At 38.5% G+C, this 17,471-nt stretch overlaps 1 protein-coding gene across 1 annotated transcript in view; it reads right to left on the bottom strand.

Annotated features, from left to right (window-relative positions):
• Positions 1-9,834: 9,834 nt before the first annotated feature.
• Positions 9,835-17,471, bottom strand: part of LOC18428346 (DEAD-box ATP-dependent RNA helicase 31) — a 56,603-nt gene continuing 48,966 nt past the window's right edge. Inside the window, exon 10 of the mRNA XM_006837381.4 lies at positions 9,835-10,225. Within this exon, the coding sequence (XP_006837444.1) occupies positions 9,998-10,225 (228 nt within the window). The 3' untranslated portion in view covers positions 9,835-9,997. The remainder of the gene's footprint in view (positions 10,226-17,471) is intronic.

Genomic DNA, 17,471 nt, shown 5'->3' with positions numbered 1-17,471 from the left:
ATAAAACTTCTTTTATTCAATAAATAAAAATCACATAAGACTGTTGGGAACAAGAAATTATAAGATTGCAAACCACAGAACAAGATGTCAGAAGATTACCTCAAGTGGACTTTACACACCCCACTCTGGGTCTCCTCCTCCAATAGGCATGAGATCAATGATATATATCAGATCTTCATAGTATGGGAAACCTTAGGCTACAACCTTTAATCATATCAGAGAGCAATGGTGGAACAACTTGGATCAAGACTAGACCTTAATGTCTAGTATGGAGCATACCTTCTCTTAGCACTATGCTTGGGGCGTGCCCCCTACTTTTTTTATAAAAATTTCCAAGTCTTAGAGAGAGATGAGATATCAGAGAGAGAAGGTGAGAGGGTGGCATACCACCTTGAGAGAGAACAAAAAAAAAGAGATGGGATGTGTAGAATGAGACCGATGGGATGTGTAGAATGAGACCCCCATGGTGCCTATTTATAGACCCTCTCTAAGGTTGGGATTGTTTAGGGTTAGCCGTCCTTATAGAAAATAGATCCAGACTATTGATCATAAAAGACCAGTGGGGTTAGAGATTCTAGCCATGCAATCATTAAATCAGTCATTATAATTAAAAGGAATGTGTTAGAACCTTGTCCTTCAGTTTCCTTAACCTAATCCCATCAATTAAATAAAATATGAAAACTACAGTATATATACCTTTTATTTCCATATTCTCTCTTACACATGCTTTCTTTTGAAAATCAAATATCCTTAAGTCTCAAACCTTCCATTTTGTTTCAACTTGATTGAGTTCCTTGATGGCCTCAACATAAAATAGAAACAATTGCACAAAGTGGGGAGGGCCACTTTTGGTGCCCATATATGGGACCAACGCAATTCCCATATGTATTTTATGGTGGGCCTCATACCTCATGGTAGACCCCCAATATAACTCAGTCAATAGGTGAGGAGACACAATCCTAGTCTACAGATTACAGGTTTTCTCCAGGGACAAGTCCAAGATAACACATGCAATTTGTGCACACACAACTTTATGGTACATATGGGGTCATCTCTCGTATATGTATACGTATCACCCTCAATGGTGATTTGCTTTCCCAATAGGGCTATCATCTATACATATCGTGTGATGGAAAAGATGAGGCTTTGGCCCTCATCCTTACAGGCCTACTATCAGACACAAGCGTTACACAGTCCTTTGGCTCACTACCGTGGGCAACTCCGACCTCATCAAGGGATAACCCTACTAACCCTCATCGGTTGTGCTCTATGCTAACGTATTTAGGGTTTTGTAACTCAACTGTCATTACTCGTTAAGCCTAGCCTGAGTTTTGGCAGGCATCATTTGTCAATCTCAGCCCCACTTGACCATGCTCTCACTAAGTTCATTATTCCACTATATCAAAATATTTATTACATGCTCTCATAAGGTCATTAATGGCCACCAATACCCAACAATAGGTACCCATTCTTAGAAATTCCATATGTTGGATAAGTCTAATGATGACATATATGTTAGTAGGTTAAGTTATACTCTTAATATTGGCTATGGACTAAACATAAGTCGGAATGTTTTATATGAGGGGCACTCTTGATAGACATACCTATATAAGTGTGGAAGTGAAGCTGCTTCCTATGAGATGGGACTCGTCTCTAGAGTACTTATGAAATCAAAATATAGGCACTAGAATTGAATATTATTTGTACGTAATACTATCAGTCTGCTAAATAAATGAGCATCCATGAGGGGAATTAAGGGTTACATTTTAGGGATTTTAAGAATTATTTTTAGTAGTCTTCTATTTTAGATTATTAGGGTTTAGTAATTATTATTCTTTCTCTTTTTCATTAGGGAAAAGTTTAGTAATTTATTTTTAAATTAATAATGGGTGGTTAAGATTAAATGGAATGGACGGCTAGGATTTTGTAGGAGCTTTCTACCGTTTTTTAGTTATTTAAATTCTAGTATATAAAGGGAGAAGCTCCCTCTTGAAGAAGGTGGTTATCTTGTGAAGAAATAATGTGTGTTGAGATCTTGTAAGAAGATAGTGGGGTGGATTCCCTTACGAACACTTGATAGGGGGTATATTTTCCTGTTGGGGGTGGATTCCCTTGCCGTCTCTAAGAGAGAGTGGATTCCCCTGCATCAATTGGTATCATAGCAGGTTCCGATGGCTTCAAAGAGACAAGCCCTAGTGGAGAAAGTAGACAAACTCATGCCCCTAGCTAATATAATAGTATGGACACTCTCTTGAACTTCTGGCTATAGAGGAACTCCTAAAAACCTCGATCTTGGTCCTAAAGGACCACACAAACCTTAGTAGACTATAGGTAACCTAGAACATATTTCATTACTCCAAAACTACCCAAATCCTATCCCAACTTAAAGTAGAGCCCGAGATCTTACCAACGGTCTAAGAATCATCTGAATCGGACTTACGGATAAAATGATTTAACAAATGATAATTTCGTCCCTGTAAGACCCAAGTGTCGGGCCATGGGCCGGGCTGTAACGCGGCCCAAAAAGCCCATACGCTGCTTGAAGACGTAGACGCGGCCTGGTGATGCAGTCAACCTGCTTTATGATGTAGTAAAGGCATTTTTTTTAATTAGATAAGGTTAAAACTTCAAGATAAATACAAAAAATTCCAAAAATATCAAGAAAAATCACCAACTTAATCTTATAAATACCCCATCTCCCTAACTTAAAAATAGAACAAAAATATACTTAAAAAAAAAAGAAATCTGTTAAAAATTCTCGAAATTAGAAAAATTGCCACAAAAATAAGAAAAACCCTTTAGAAAATTCCTAAAAAATTAAGAAAAATCCCCAAAAATCTCAAAAACTCGGAAAACTAAGGGAATTATCCTTCAATCGTAAGAAAAGCCTAAGTAGACCCTATCTAAAATTCTCAGTTTTTTTCCTACCTTAGGAACCTTAGATCTAGGTCAAAAGAACCTTAGATCTACTAATTCCAGCAAGTAAAGAAATCCAAAAAACGGAGATAGTGGCACAAATCGGAATAGTGGCCTGATCCAAGCCCGAAACTCCAGCTTTCGGGTCCCTAAAGGTAAGTATCACTTCTTTTCGCTTAATATGTTTTTCTTCATTTAATTCTCTATTTTATTTTATTTTAATTTAAAATAAAAAGTAATTATCATTAGATTTGATTAAATTTAGAAGTTTTTTTAGGTCAAAATATGGATTTGGAGCTGGAGCTGCCAGTGGATTCAGAAAAAGACCAGATTTATATAGACCTGGGATTTTTTTGAGCTCATAATTCAAGCGACCCCACTCTCTCTATCTTTTCAAAAGTAACTTAGTTTTTGCTACGATTTGAATAGATATCATACCAGAGATCAACGCAGATCGGAGCGTAAACAAATAGAAGAGCTGGCAAAGGAGTTCTCTCATCTTCGGCGTGAAAGGAATCTAGAGACTAACATTGGATATTAAAGCAATGATGGTAAAGGAGGTGACTTTAATCTCGCTCCCAATCAACTTCCAACAGCTCTTGTTAGTGAAGAGTTCAATGATCTAACCCTTCAATTACTAGAAAAGAATATGGAACATATCATTAAAAAAGATGTTCCTAATGTCAAACTTCCTCTCCATGTGAAAAACCATATTTCAAGCAAGGCATTGGATTTTGGGGACGACAATGAAGAAAGGATAGTTGAGTTTAAGATATTTGCATTTATGCCTCCATCTTCATATTCCAATCTATTTCTTGAGGTATTTTCACAACCATTCCTACTTTTAGAGCCAAATAAGAAGAAGTCAAAAGAAGGATGTGGATTTGATGTAGATCACATTTTAGGCCTCTTCAAAACTCGAGGACGTGTTTTCTCCAACTAGAGGAGATTGACGCAGTCATGGGATGGGTTAATTTGGGTTTTATTATGTATTTTAATTAAGGGAATTAAGGTTACATTTTAGGGATTTTTAAAAATTAATATTTTATTTTAGGTTATTATGGTTTAATAATTATTGTTGTCTTTATTTTCATTAGGGCCAAGTTTAGTAATTTACTTTTAAGTTAATAACAGGTGGTTAGGATTAAATAAAATGGACGGCTAGATTACATTTTAGATAATTTTAAAAATTAATCTTTTATTTTAGGTTATTAGGGTTTAGTAATTATTGTTCTTTTTATTTTCATTAGGGACAAGTTTAGTAATTTATTTTTAAGTTAATAATAGGGAGTTAGGATTAAATAGAATGGATGGCTAGGATTTTGTAGAAGCTTTGTAGGGTTTTTGAGTTACTTAAATTCTTGTATTCAAAGGGAGGAGCTCCCTCTTAGAGAAGGTGGTTATCTTGTGAAGAAAGAATATGTGTTGAGATATTGATAAGAGATCATTTGGGGGTGGATTCCCTGCAGACCCTAAGATAGGGCATATTCTCTCACCATTGAGGGTGGATTCCCTTACAGATCCTGAGAACAGGTATTTTTTGTCACCCTTTGTTTTTTTTTATCTTAATTAGTTCTTCCCTTCATTTCTCCTACATCAATAAGCTACATGGTTCAAAGCTATAGGCTACCATAGTACTTGATGGACTATATAATGTACACTCAAAGTCAATGTTCAAATCGAAAGAAACCTTCATAGTGTGTAAATACTATGTTTCTTATATTCCCTCGTTATTTTGAAATAATTAAGGAAAATATTAATATTTTTTGTTTTGAAAAACACTTGTGTGAAGTGTTTCAAAAAGAGTTAGGCGAGTCTTAGGCAGCTTGGGGGTTCCAACCCGCACCTAGGCGGGCGCCGAGAACCTAAGTGGCCCACTAGAAGAAAAAAAAAAAGAAATGTCTCTATAGTCTCTAACAGTATAAGTATAACTGTATATTGTATAAAATATAAGAATTATGGATTTAAGGCACATCAAAATTGAAAAGTATACTACACAACACATAGCAGCATACACTCCATAAGCATAAGCATAACTAGAAATCCATATCCAATTATGATTTATGAATTATCCATAGTCTGATTGATAGTCTACAGTCTACACTCCACAATCAACATTTCACATATGGTTAAAACTTAAAACTTAAAATTTACTAACCAAATTACCAAACCAAAGTTACCAAATACCAAACCAATGGAACCACAAATCCACTATCCACAATACACAACCAAGATGAGGAAAACAAAAATGAAAGAAATACTTGAAGACTTAAAAGAATCTTCAATCAATGTTCAAAGTTTCTTTTTTACATGGGATAACATCCCCTTGATACTTTTATTAGATCTCGAAGAAGACATCTCAAAATAATACAACTTATACAAGCAATCAAAAAAAAAATCACTTACTTTGATTGCTCGATCTCCAAATTTCCACCTCCAAGATGTTTCTAAGGACTCAAAATCTTCTAAAAACCCTCTAATAGATTTATAAAATATCCAAAATTAAATTTAATAGCAATGGGTGATGTTTTAATCAATTTTTTATAACTTTGGGAAACCCTTCGATCCCAATGAAATCACCAAAAACTAGTCTTTGTTGGGTTTTTCTCTCTCTAAAATGAGCTCTAATGGGTTTTAGATTTCAAATGAACTTAAAACCCACAATTTTGAACCCTTAGTATCAAAATAAATGACACAAAATGTCCCTATCGAGTGGCTTTTCCGCCTCTAGGCAGGGCGCAAGCCCTGGGCGGCCATCCAAGGCTGGGTGCTGGGTGCTCGCTTAGGCAGGTTCCTAGGCACTTACGGGGGGTGCCCAGGGATTTTTTCCTTTTTCTAGAACCTAGGCCTAGGTGATGCGCTCAGGTGCCAAGCAGTTCACTTTTTGAATCACTGCTTGTGTATTTCAAAATAACTATATAGTTTTGTGTGGTTTTCTTAAACTGCATTTTGTAGAGAGGGAAAATTGTAGGTTATTTAGTCTCACATTGCAGATGAGAGTGTAGATTAAGTAGTATTTAAGTGCAGGCATTCTCATGCCTTTTACTCTTAGAACAAATGTGAGACTGATAGTACATATATGGAGCGTATGAAGAGTGCGACATACTCACGCAGAGCGCTTGATGGCGCAATTCGCATGCTCGCATCGGCGCATGAGGCACCTCTCATCCAAGCACGTGTACGGCTTGGGCTTGAGTCTCAAAATATTTTTAGAGCGTGGCTCGTGTGGAACGTCCAACAGTTAATAGTCATTGAAGAAATGGAGGCTTGTAACAGCAGCCATCGAGTTAAGGGCGTGCATGTAAGTTGTGACTATTGGTGGTGCATGTAACCACTCCTAGAGTAAATGGGCAACCTCTTGGAGCTCTATAAAAGGGGTCATGTTTCCCATACAAATTATACTCTTGCAACACTCTTCTCATACCTTTTCGCACACCATTCTGCAAAATTCCAGAGAGCATAACAGAGAATGCATCTCTCTCGCTCTCGCTACTCATTTTTCTCTTTTTCTCTCTCTAAACAACTCAAGACTATGGTGTCTACTGTGAGCTTCAAGCTCGGGTGCATAGAGCTTTGGAGCATCAAAAGAGATCATTTTGTTTTCCTATATTCTAAGGATGAGTTGCCCATTTTATGCACACATATTACAGTATCGAAGAGGGGAAAATATTGTTTTGAGATAGCACTCCTACATGCCCAAAAACAAGAAGGATTCAAGCTTCAATTTTCTTTATTTGTACTATCTTTTTCCCCTTTTAAACCCTACTAACTCCCAACATGGGAATGTGGGAGGGAGTGCCATATTCCTGGAATGGTCCATATATTTCCCACTTGCAGTATGCAAATGACACATTGTTCTGCATTGAAGCTTATGTGACACAAGCGCAGCATCATTGGCTATTCTTCAAATGCTATCTATTGATTTTAGGGGAAAAAATCAATATGAGCAAAACTACACTTGTAGTATAAATTGCTCGTTCAAAAAAAGTACAAAGTGGGCATCGTGGATGGGTGTAAGAATGAGTCCCTACCCGTCAAGTACCAAGGAATCCTCCAAACTGATGGCGGGCTTACTCATGCTGGTTGGGGCACAATTGTGGAGAGATTTTTGACCAAGCTAGATGGGTGGACGAGCAAATACTTATCCGTAGGGAGAAGAATAACCTTTATCAAGGCCACCTTGACCAATCTCCCAGTATATTATTTATCCTTAGTTAAAGTTCCATCCCATTTAGTGAAGAAACTAGGACCATTGATGAGAAATTTCTTATGGAGTAGAAATGCTGAGAAGAGGAAATTTCATTTGGTGAAGTGGAGCGTGATCTACTTGTCCAAGGGAGCTCTGGCTCTAAAAAGACTTAAGCTTGTCAATGAGGCCTTGTTGACCAGGTGGTTGTAGAGATTAGGATTAGGGACAGAACAAATTGGCAACTGGTCATCAAAACAAACATAGAAGAGATGAGAATATATATTGACAAAAATAATTTGCAGTTAAGGAAAAGAGGAATGATAATCACTAACAGGTGTCCCTTTGTGCAGAGACGATGCTGAAACCAATGACACTTATTCATTCTCTCAAAACATCTTGGAATGGCTCTTGAACAAACCCCAATGATGCTGGGTAATGCCAATATCAGTTGTAAAATTACCAGAAACAACAAGCTCCTTGCCTTTAACTTTTATGGAAGATAATAGTGGCTGCAGAGATTTGGCAACTATGGAAGGAAAGAAATAATCGATTGAGATCTCCCTCAAATCAAACAAGCGACTCACAATCCAATGGATGCAGGCTACCCTGGCATTAAGGAGGTCTCAAAAGAAAATTTTAGCTCAGATCTAAGAGACCTCTTTCTCGAGAAACAAAAGGTTAGGAAATCAAGTCAGTGGCTACCCCCTCCTGTGCAATGGGTAAAACTGAATTTTGATAGAAGTGTGAGGAGAAATGGGGAAGCAACGGGGCGTGGCGGATTATTAAGGAATGCTGGGGGGAAATGCTAAGGACCTAACAAGATCAATTGAGTACTTACAGCAGCTGATAGAGGCAGAATTGATGGCTTTAATATTTGGGGTTTCGAGCTGGATCAGTGGTATAATAAACCAGTCACTGAAAAGGATTTTGCCAATGTAATAAAATGGTGTAAAGACCACGCAGTCAACCCCGTGGGCTCGGAGAACAATAATGAATCAAATCAAATTTTGGCTCATCGGCAAGACGAACTAGAGAATGCCCGCTACTCTCGTTTAATCTTCGTTATTGCTTTCTTTTCGCCTTCTGTTTTTGCTGTTTGGGTCTCCTCTAAAAATGCCCTCTGTTTACCAAAAGGCTAGCCTATTGTGGTTTTGGTCTTCATTCTCTCAATAAAATTTCGTTAAAAATTTGAAAAAACAAAATAATAATAATAATATAACACAGCATGAATTAATAGTGATTCACCTGTGATAATAATGCGAGAATAGGGTTGGAGTCATGGTGGTAGCACCACATTTGCTCCAACTAGACTTCTATTCTTAACGCCTTAAAAAACTACTAACGATTTCAAAAACAGCTAAGAGCTCATCATCCCCACTGCATTACCCAAAAAAACATAAAACCGTGATAATAATGCATGCAACCAGTCAGTGGTGCCCACAGGCATGAATGGGCCACAAGTTTAGAGGTCTTTGCATACGGTTTAAATCTATATTTTACTGTAGGGATCTTCAAAATCCTCCTAAAAAGAAAACCATAAATTATGCATCGTGTATGCATCCGAACTTTTGCTAGTTTTGTTCGTGAGGAGCCTTTCTGTTGCCACTACCTTACTACTGTCATTACCATTGTTTCTGGTGTTCTAACAACTGAGTCCATTTGAACCATGAGGGTGAGAATTTATCATACTACTTGACATGAAAGGAAAAGGAAGAGAGGATCTTGGGTCCAACGTCCACATCTAACAATGTGTGGGGAGATCGGCACCGTCCATCTCAGAGGCACTCCAACATATGTTTATGACGTAGGAAACACGGTAAAAAAACAAGGTAAAAAAACAGGGTAAAAAAGTAATGTGTGGGGAGATCGGCACCGTCCATCTCAGCGACACCTAATATATGTTTATAAAGTAGCAAACAAGGTAAACAAACTTCGAAAATGGACTCCAGTTCTTTTTAAGTGTGTTTTGCTGTAGGCTATGGAACTCATTAACATTTAGAGGCCGAGTTTGGTTGCTAAATAAGGGTAAACTAGGTTCCTTTATAGTATATGCTTGGGAATGTTTAGCAGCATTTTTCAAATAAGCGTAGGAAGAAGCAGGCCTGGTGGGAGCCAAACAAACCCTTCCTGACACTATTCAATAATAGATAAGGGGAAAAATAGTATCACTCTGATTAAAGAGTGTGGTTTGTATAAGGTTGTAACCTAAAACAATCTCAACTCCAACTTTTATCATAAATATAATTTTAGTGCCAAAATTTTTTTGGATGGCTTGAGAAATATTTTCATCTCTAATTATAAAATTGTAAAATCTAAAAATGGTTCAAACCAAATAGAAGTATAAGGCACTTGAAAATGGACAATCCAAATGAGTTGCAAGATACACTATTTTCAGGACTCGATAAACTCTCTTTTAATATTCATAGATCACGATATCGAGATGATCAAATACAGCATTTTCCAACATCGAAACAACATTTTATGATAGATTTTTTAGGTGCACCTTAATTCTACATTTTAAGGTTGCAACCTATATAAACTTTTTCCCTGATTAAACCCATCAATATGATTGAATCCTCCACCCAAACTAAGCCTTGTTACAACAGTTCATCAAATCACCCATCCCTCCGTCCCCGTCCCCGTCCCCGTCCCCCTCACCCTCCCCCACCCCCCCCCAATTAACGATACATATGCACAATACTAGTATCTACATTGTAAACCACATCAAAGACGACACAAACGCGAGCATATCTAGCTCTCAAATCAATAAATCGAAGTCTTGCATTCCAGGGCTGAAGATGCAGAAAAATTGCCCCATAATATGAAGTTTAAACTAACATATCTAATACAAATGAACAGGAAAAAAATTACATCAATCACAGGAAATAAACACTATTTTGCACGTAAACCAGGGATGTTCTTGAGGCCCATCTTGCCCAACACCAGTTTTGATATGGCGGGGGGCCTGTCGAGCCCCATGCTGCTGCTAAAGCCATTGGCTAACTCCACAAGTCTCACCTTATCTTGACCAATTTTCTTCACAGAATTATAGTACCCAAGCCATGCTTGGTATGCTGCCTCCTTGTTCTTCACATCAACATGTGATAGGGCCCATTCCACCTACACAGGTAGAGTAAAACACAAATTTTTTACTGCTAAGATGTAAAACACGATCAACACCCATCTCTCTCTCTCTCTGCATGAAAGACCAGGACAAGCACAAGCAAATGTTAAAAGCACCTTAAAACGCGTGATGACAATAGTTGCCGAAACAATTTCCTCACAAGCCTAATCAAAAATATTTCCTCACAAGCCTATCTAATATCACATGTTCCTCAAAAAAACAAGACAGTACAGTAATACCTCTTGAAACTGATACCTTTGGCAGACCCATTTAGTATCGGGTTAGGAGAGATTATCTGTTTGGGAAATTGTTAGAAATTTCGTCACTTGGTTAAAATTTAAGATGAGAACACTTATCGTATATTATATTTGAGTTTTGAAGTCCGTCTCATACTTAGGATGATGGTGAAAACCTACTGCGACCCCCTCGAAAGGCCGAGCCCAAGATGCAAGATGAACTAAAGAGGGACAACGCTGAAAAAGAAGGGCAGAATTATTCACAATTATATTGCATACTTCAAGGAAATGTCGGACTGTGTATTGAGCCCATACCCTTGTCTTAGTTATGGACGACTTAACTAGGCACCCACAAGATGAGATATCGTTGAGTATGTTCTTCACAAAAATAGTTTTGATCGATAAGACCCGAAATGACGTCAATACAAAGTTAGAACTTTGGAGATATGCTTTAGAATCTAAAGGTTTTACAATTAGCCAGACTAGGACAAAGTATATGGAATGCAAGTGTAAATAGTAGAGATGAGGAAATAGTTAATATTGACGGCTAAGAAATATCAAACGAGCGCACTTTCGATATCTTTGGTCAATAATCCAAGAAAATTGAGAGATTGAGGAAGATGTCGTATATAGAATTAGAGTTGGGTGGGTGAAGTGGAGATGTGCAACCGGAATTTATATGATCGCCACATACCAATGAAGCTGAAGGGTAAATACTATAAGACATCTGTGAAACTAGCTTTGCATTATAAGACAGAATGTTGGGCGGTCAAGAAACAACATACCCATAGATGTAGTTGAGATGAGGATGTTGAGATGGATGAGATAGAATTTGAAATAAATATATTCGGGAGACACCAACAGGCGATAAAATGAGAGAAAGTAGACTTAGGTGGGCTGGCCATGTACAACGTAGACCAAGTACAGCACCTGTTAGAAGGGCAAGTTAGTTCAAGTGGAAGGCTCAAAAAGGCCAAGGGACATGCCCAAAAGGACATGGTTGGAAGTAGTGAGAAAAGATATTGGGACATATGGCCTCAATTATAGTTGAGGGAAACGCCCGTGACTCCGATTCGTTTTAGGAATCGCAGAATCGCATGTGCCAGATGATTTCTAAACTCGAAATCTCCATCCGTACAATGAAAACCATTGGAGTTGTGATTCCCAATAATCGAAATCGCCATCTAATAAAATAAAAACTATGATTCCTATTAGTAGGAATCGGTGTCCCATCACGTTGGAATCAAGTCCCCTACCTTTAGGAATCGCACATGACCCCACACAGTTTGATGACTTCCGGAATCACGATCCGAAGAAATAGGAATCATGATTACTACATTACTGGAATCATTGTCCCAATCAATTGGGAATCGAGATTCCCATAATTCAAGAATCGTGCACTCATACCCTCTAGTATAAGAGAGAGGTATATTGCGAAAAGAGATTTAAAATTTTATATAGATGATTGGGGAGAGACATAGATGATACCATCTTTTGACCCAAATTATCTAATGTAAACCAAGCAGAAATCATAGATGATATCATAGCTTGGTATCAGCTTGAAAGACCAAGATGTGTTGCATTTTCTTCAAAATCCAAAGGCTGCAATTGGCCATGAATTTTGATCACCGTTAATCCATTTCCTTTTTCTTTTTCCTTTTAAGGCTTTAAGTCCATGTCCCCCACCAAATATACAATGAGACAACGAGTGATAAGCATTTTTAGTGCCGTCGATGATCATTAATAAGCATTTTACTAATCACTTACCAAGCATGCCTGACATAATTATTTACTTGAGGGGGGGGCTGCCACCCAACCGTCTTACCTTGAGGTGGAACTTCCACCCACTTCATGATTTATAGATTGATAAATCCATTGGGTAACTTGGCAGAGATTCTTGTACATGGATTCATATCAAAAGTTTATTAAGGCTTTTTGGCTCACAACATCACAATCTTGAAACCCAAATCATGGAGATATTTAACCTCGTACAAACTTGTAACATGATACGAAAAGGTTCTTGGAAATCCTCCGGTAACATACAATCAGTTCCCGAAGCTCCTCCCGCAACATACAACTTGTCAACATATTTCATTCAACATTTGCATTTGAATATTGATTCAATGTCATTAGAACTTAATTCAATATTGATCAAAATAATGCTTGGTGCATCTAAGAACTGCACCTTTTGATGATGTGGAACTCGCTTCCCAACAACATGAATTCGCGATTCCTAAAAATTTGGAATCAACGTCTTGCACACGTTGAATCGCATTGTTGTGCAGCTAGGAATCGAAAATTCTGTGATATGAAATCTAGATTCCAACCTTCCAAGAATCAAAGTTCGGATAATAATTTGAAACGCATTCCATGAAACTGGAAAACGTGATTTGTATCTTCCAGATTCGTGTTTCATCCTAGGATCTGCGGAATCACGATTCCCAACCTTGGTACACAATTCAGGTAACTATAGCCTCAATGTAGGTATAACCCTTAATAGAGCAGAATGGCGGACTAGGATTTGTGTAGCCGGTCCTAATCAGTTGAGAAAATGCTCTGATGGTGATGATGAACGAAATGCCAGGCTATGCATACGGCTTTCTACTATATTTGGGATATAATATGTACTAAAAACTGTCTGAAAATCAACTTTGTAAGGTAGTCATTGTAATTTTAACATCAAGAGTGATATTTTAGATGTCATTAGTTTTTATATTGGGAACGAAAGGACGGAAAGGATTGTCCCTAATTGACAGGAATTTGTTTTTGTTGACGGGATCTTTTTTGAGAGGTAGTCTGCAGAATGTGGTTCCCAAACAGTCAAAATACGTCATTGCATCACAATAAAGTGCCTGCGTTATTTAAAGTGAGTTTTAAAAAGATCTGTATATGACAATTGTCTTATCCATCAATCAAGGATCACGAGGAAGAATGCCACACACATGAAACAAGTAGTTCAGCTCACTATTAAAAAAAAGGGACCGCCAAGAGCCTAGGTGGTTGCCCTGCCCCGCCTGAGCATAGGCAGCCCTCCCTGCATGCCACCCAAGTAGTCTAGGCACGCCTTTGCCCTTGCTTGAGGCTGAATATTGTACTCAGGCAAGGGGCAAAAAGCATATTTCCCCACTCCTAAGGAGAAAAAGGTGGGGGGAGGGATATTCTAAGACCCCTAAAATTCCTCAGGGTCTATTTTTTTTATGTACAAAAAAAAAAGGAAACTCAAAATATTGGATTTGTAAAACTTTTGTGAGTTACAAAAGAATATGAAGTTCGAGAAATCATCTCAAACCTCACTACCTTTATTGAATTGATAGTAGAGTATAAAGAGAGGTTCTGAGATGAATTTTTGGGTGATCTAGAGCTTGATACCAAATACATCAACGATTGAAGATTGTGGAACAGAGGTTAGTAAAATATATTGTATTTGAGATTTTTTTCCTTATTTCAAAAATTTATTTTACATGTTTTAATAGGAGTGGGGATCCGGGATGGAAATATGGTTTTTCCATAGATAAAAACAAGAAGAACAAATTTAGGTGCAAATTTTGTAGTAAAGATACAAATGCATAGACCAATAGGTTTAACAAATACCTTGCTGTTAGAGAGGATGTCGCCCATATAAGGAAGTTTCGGTGAATGTGTTAGGAAGGCAACATTTGACTTTTTGGATGCCCAAAAAAACAGGCAAATATGGCACAGTTGAGGGCCGAGGTGAATATTTTCAATGATAATTAGGAGGAGATGATGAAGTGGAAACTAAAGTGGATCCCTCTCGAAGTATTAGGAGAGAAACTGGGTCTAAGAAGCCTCGTATGAAGGGGCATATGAACGCCCACAGTTGCTGGGAGGGGGTGCAAGAGCCTGGGATCAACCCTTGGCTGAAGCTCCCTACTTAGGAGTGCTTGGGAGTGTTGTCCAGGGAGCAGCCTGATATATGTAAGCGCACTTTAACACACACACACACATTATGATATAAAAAATCAAAAAACGCATACTTCACTTCTAAGATTATTTACACACATGCACAATGAGAAGCCCTTAGCTAGAATGTCCTACAAAAAATTGGCAATGAGACTGTAGGACCATGATAAGAACCAAACTTAGGAACTGCCTGAGATGGGAGATTCCCTACAACAAACTAGGCCAGAAAAGGCGATTCACTACAGTGAGAACCATGCCAAATCAGGACCATCTGGACAAAAGACCCTGCCAGGTCCAAGATGACTCGTCTGATTCCCAGTGGACTACCCAATTTTCAGCCATTGGTGAAAACTACGTGCAAACTACAACCACAAAAACGGAAAACAAAAATGATCAACAGGTTAGCTAGAAAATAATCAGAAAGCAAAAAAAAATATTGCAAAATCAAATGTGTATACAATTCAAGAAGTTTTGGAACTTCCCTGGGATTGAGATTCCTTCTTATTCAGATCGTCCCCATTTCAGTGGGGTCGTGATCCCCTTCTATAGAGATCGAGATTCCTTTTAGTCAGGCATCGAGATCCCTATACAACAGGAACCGAGATCCCTTATTTTATTGTATTTTATCCCCCATTCCCCAACTAACACCCCACATCAATTTGGATGCCATCCCCCCCATCACAGTTTTATGCAATGTGAGGCAATTGGCCAATTTGGGCAATGTTAAAAGGCCCAACCATTATGAGCTTAAGGACCCATTGCATCAAAAAGAGGCACAAATCGCTAAGGGTTATCTCAAGTCCCATAGGGATGTGCAGGCGCAATTTAGGGTCTCAATCATGACAAATACGTGGGAGTGATAAGAGAAGTATGATGAATTTGATAGTGAATTGTCTTTAGGGACAGTGTTTTTTATATCTATTGTGCTTCTTTTAATGTTCATGACGCACAAAAATCTTCTTTTGAGTAGTAGGCACATTCAAGAGGTTGGGAAAGAGCATGTAACAATGTTGCACCCAATCTGGATGATGCTAATTTAATGCGTCAAAAGTAGTCTCATATTTTTTGGACACCACGCGCAGCCACCAGCATAGACCTTGTGCTTGAGGCAATTAGTGAATACTAAGTCTAAAACAGACTTTTATTAAGGCTAAGGCCATAACAACGTTCATCTACGGCTACACCCTTACCCTTAGAATGATATGCAAGCTCATTGGGAAGATGAAACTAGTGAGACCTATGGTTACAAAGCATATATGATAATACAAATGAATTAAGAATGATGTTCACTTCAGACGAGTGGTCTACACCAACCATGCTAAAGGAAAAAAGCACATGATATAATTTTTGTGACTTTTTGGGCTGGGCTACAGTACTCATAATATTTCTACCCTTGGTCAAAGTTTCGCACTTGGTTGATAGCATGGTGAAGCCTACTATGGTGATAAGAGAGAAAGAGCTTACGCATTGGGCAATAATGAGAACTATGGAGAGATCATAGTTAGAAAAAAGGATGTGGAGCCTCATAAACCACTACATGCAATTGATACTTATTGAACCATAGTTGTTGGATTCGAGAGTAGAATCAGGAGCATGGGATCGTGATAGGCTAGAAGCTCAATATGGTCTGGGTCATGGTCCATACAACCTGGTTTAGGAATCTCAATCCCAACTGTTGGGGACGCGGGGGGAGTGAATTCTAACTATAATCCCGCTCAAAATTATCTAAGCGAGATTCCAAGGGGGGGGGTGACATTCCCCAACTGACACCCCACATCTATTTGGATGCCATCCCCCCAATCACAGCTTCCATGCAATGTGAGGTAATTGGCCAATTTCACACCACGCGCAGCTACCTACATAGACCTCATGCTTGAAGCTATTAGCGAAATGCCAAGTCTAAAGCAGACTTTTAGAAAGGCTAAGTCCGTGACAATGTTCATCTAGCATGATATGCAAGTCCATTAGGAAGATGGAACTAGTGAGACCTATGAAGCATGAGAATGATGTTCATTTCAAATGTGCAGTCTACACCAGCCATGCTAAAGGGAAAAAAGCACATGATATAATTTGTGACTTGTTGTGCTGGGCTACAAGACTCATAATATTTCTTCCCTTGGTCAAAGTTTTGCAATTGGTTGATAGCAAGGTAAAACCTGTTATGGTGATAAGATGAAAGATAGCCTAGGCATTGGGCAATGCTGAGAACTATGGCCCAATATGGGAGATTATAAATAGAAAATACGATGCGTAGCTTCATCAACCACTACACGCAGCAGGTAGTTATTTTTTTGATAAAAGTTGACAATCGTATTAATATGATAAAAGAATTTAACATTTGGTTTAGACATAAAGACAGCAGTCCCACATATTGGGTGCTCAGACAACATTGTAAAGAGAGTAAGAAGAGGGCAGAGAAGTAAGTAATACAAAGGGGAGATATACACCAAAAGAGGGTTGTGCAGTGCCCAGTAGGAGCCCAAGAGGTACCAAACCCTGGCACAGTAGCATTGGCAGCGAGCCAAATTCCCCAAGTCTTGAAGCATATAATGCAAGGGCAGGCCCAGTCAAAAGGATGGCGGCAGAGTCCTCGAGAGAAACGAGTGTGGGCAGCAGATTGATGATGCGAATTCTGCAGCCGTCAAGCTAACTGTTTTCTTTCAAGCAGCGCACTGTGCAAAAATTGCCTTGCTGTCCAAAGCAGAGAAAGCTCGAGATACTGAGCGAGAGAAGTAGTGGGCAGGAGGGAGAAGGGATAAAGAGGGAAGCAGAGGTAAAAAGGAGGGGTAGGTGAGGTAGAAGAGGTGAGGTATGCAACAAAAGAGAGAAACCGAGGGATAGAGGAAGAAGACCTTAAGCTGCGGTGAGAGATGGTCCAATAAGACCAACTCACCAGATTTACCTCCTCGCTGATTGGGGTCTATTCCTTTATTTTTCCAATTTGGCTTCTTCGTTTTTTTTTCCCTTCCTCTTTTTCCATGCTTTCTCGCTGTCTTCTTAAACTGTCAATACTCCTATTATTATTATTTTTCCCTTTTGCCTTTTCCTTCCTTCCTTTTCCCATATACTATTTTCCTCCTTCCTT

Source organism: Amborella trichopoda, chromosome 1, assembly GCF_054954075.1.
Source record: "Amborella trichopoda isolate Santa Cruz 75 chromosome 1, AtrichopodaSantaCruz75HAP2 v2.0, whole genome shotgun sequence".
In the NCBI taxonomy this organism is placed as follows: domain Eukaryota; kingdom Viridiplantae; phylum Streptophyta; class Magnoliopsida; order Amborellales; family Amborellaceae; genus Amborella; species Amborella trichopoda.
This window is presented reverse-complemented; position numbering and strand designations above follow the sequence as displayed.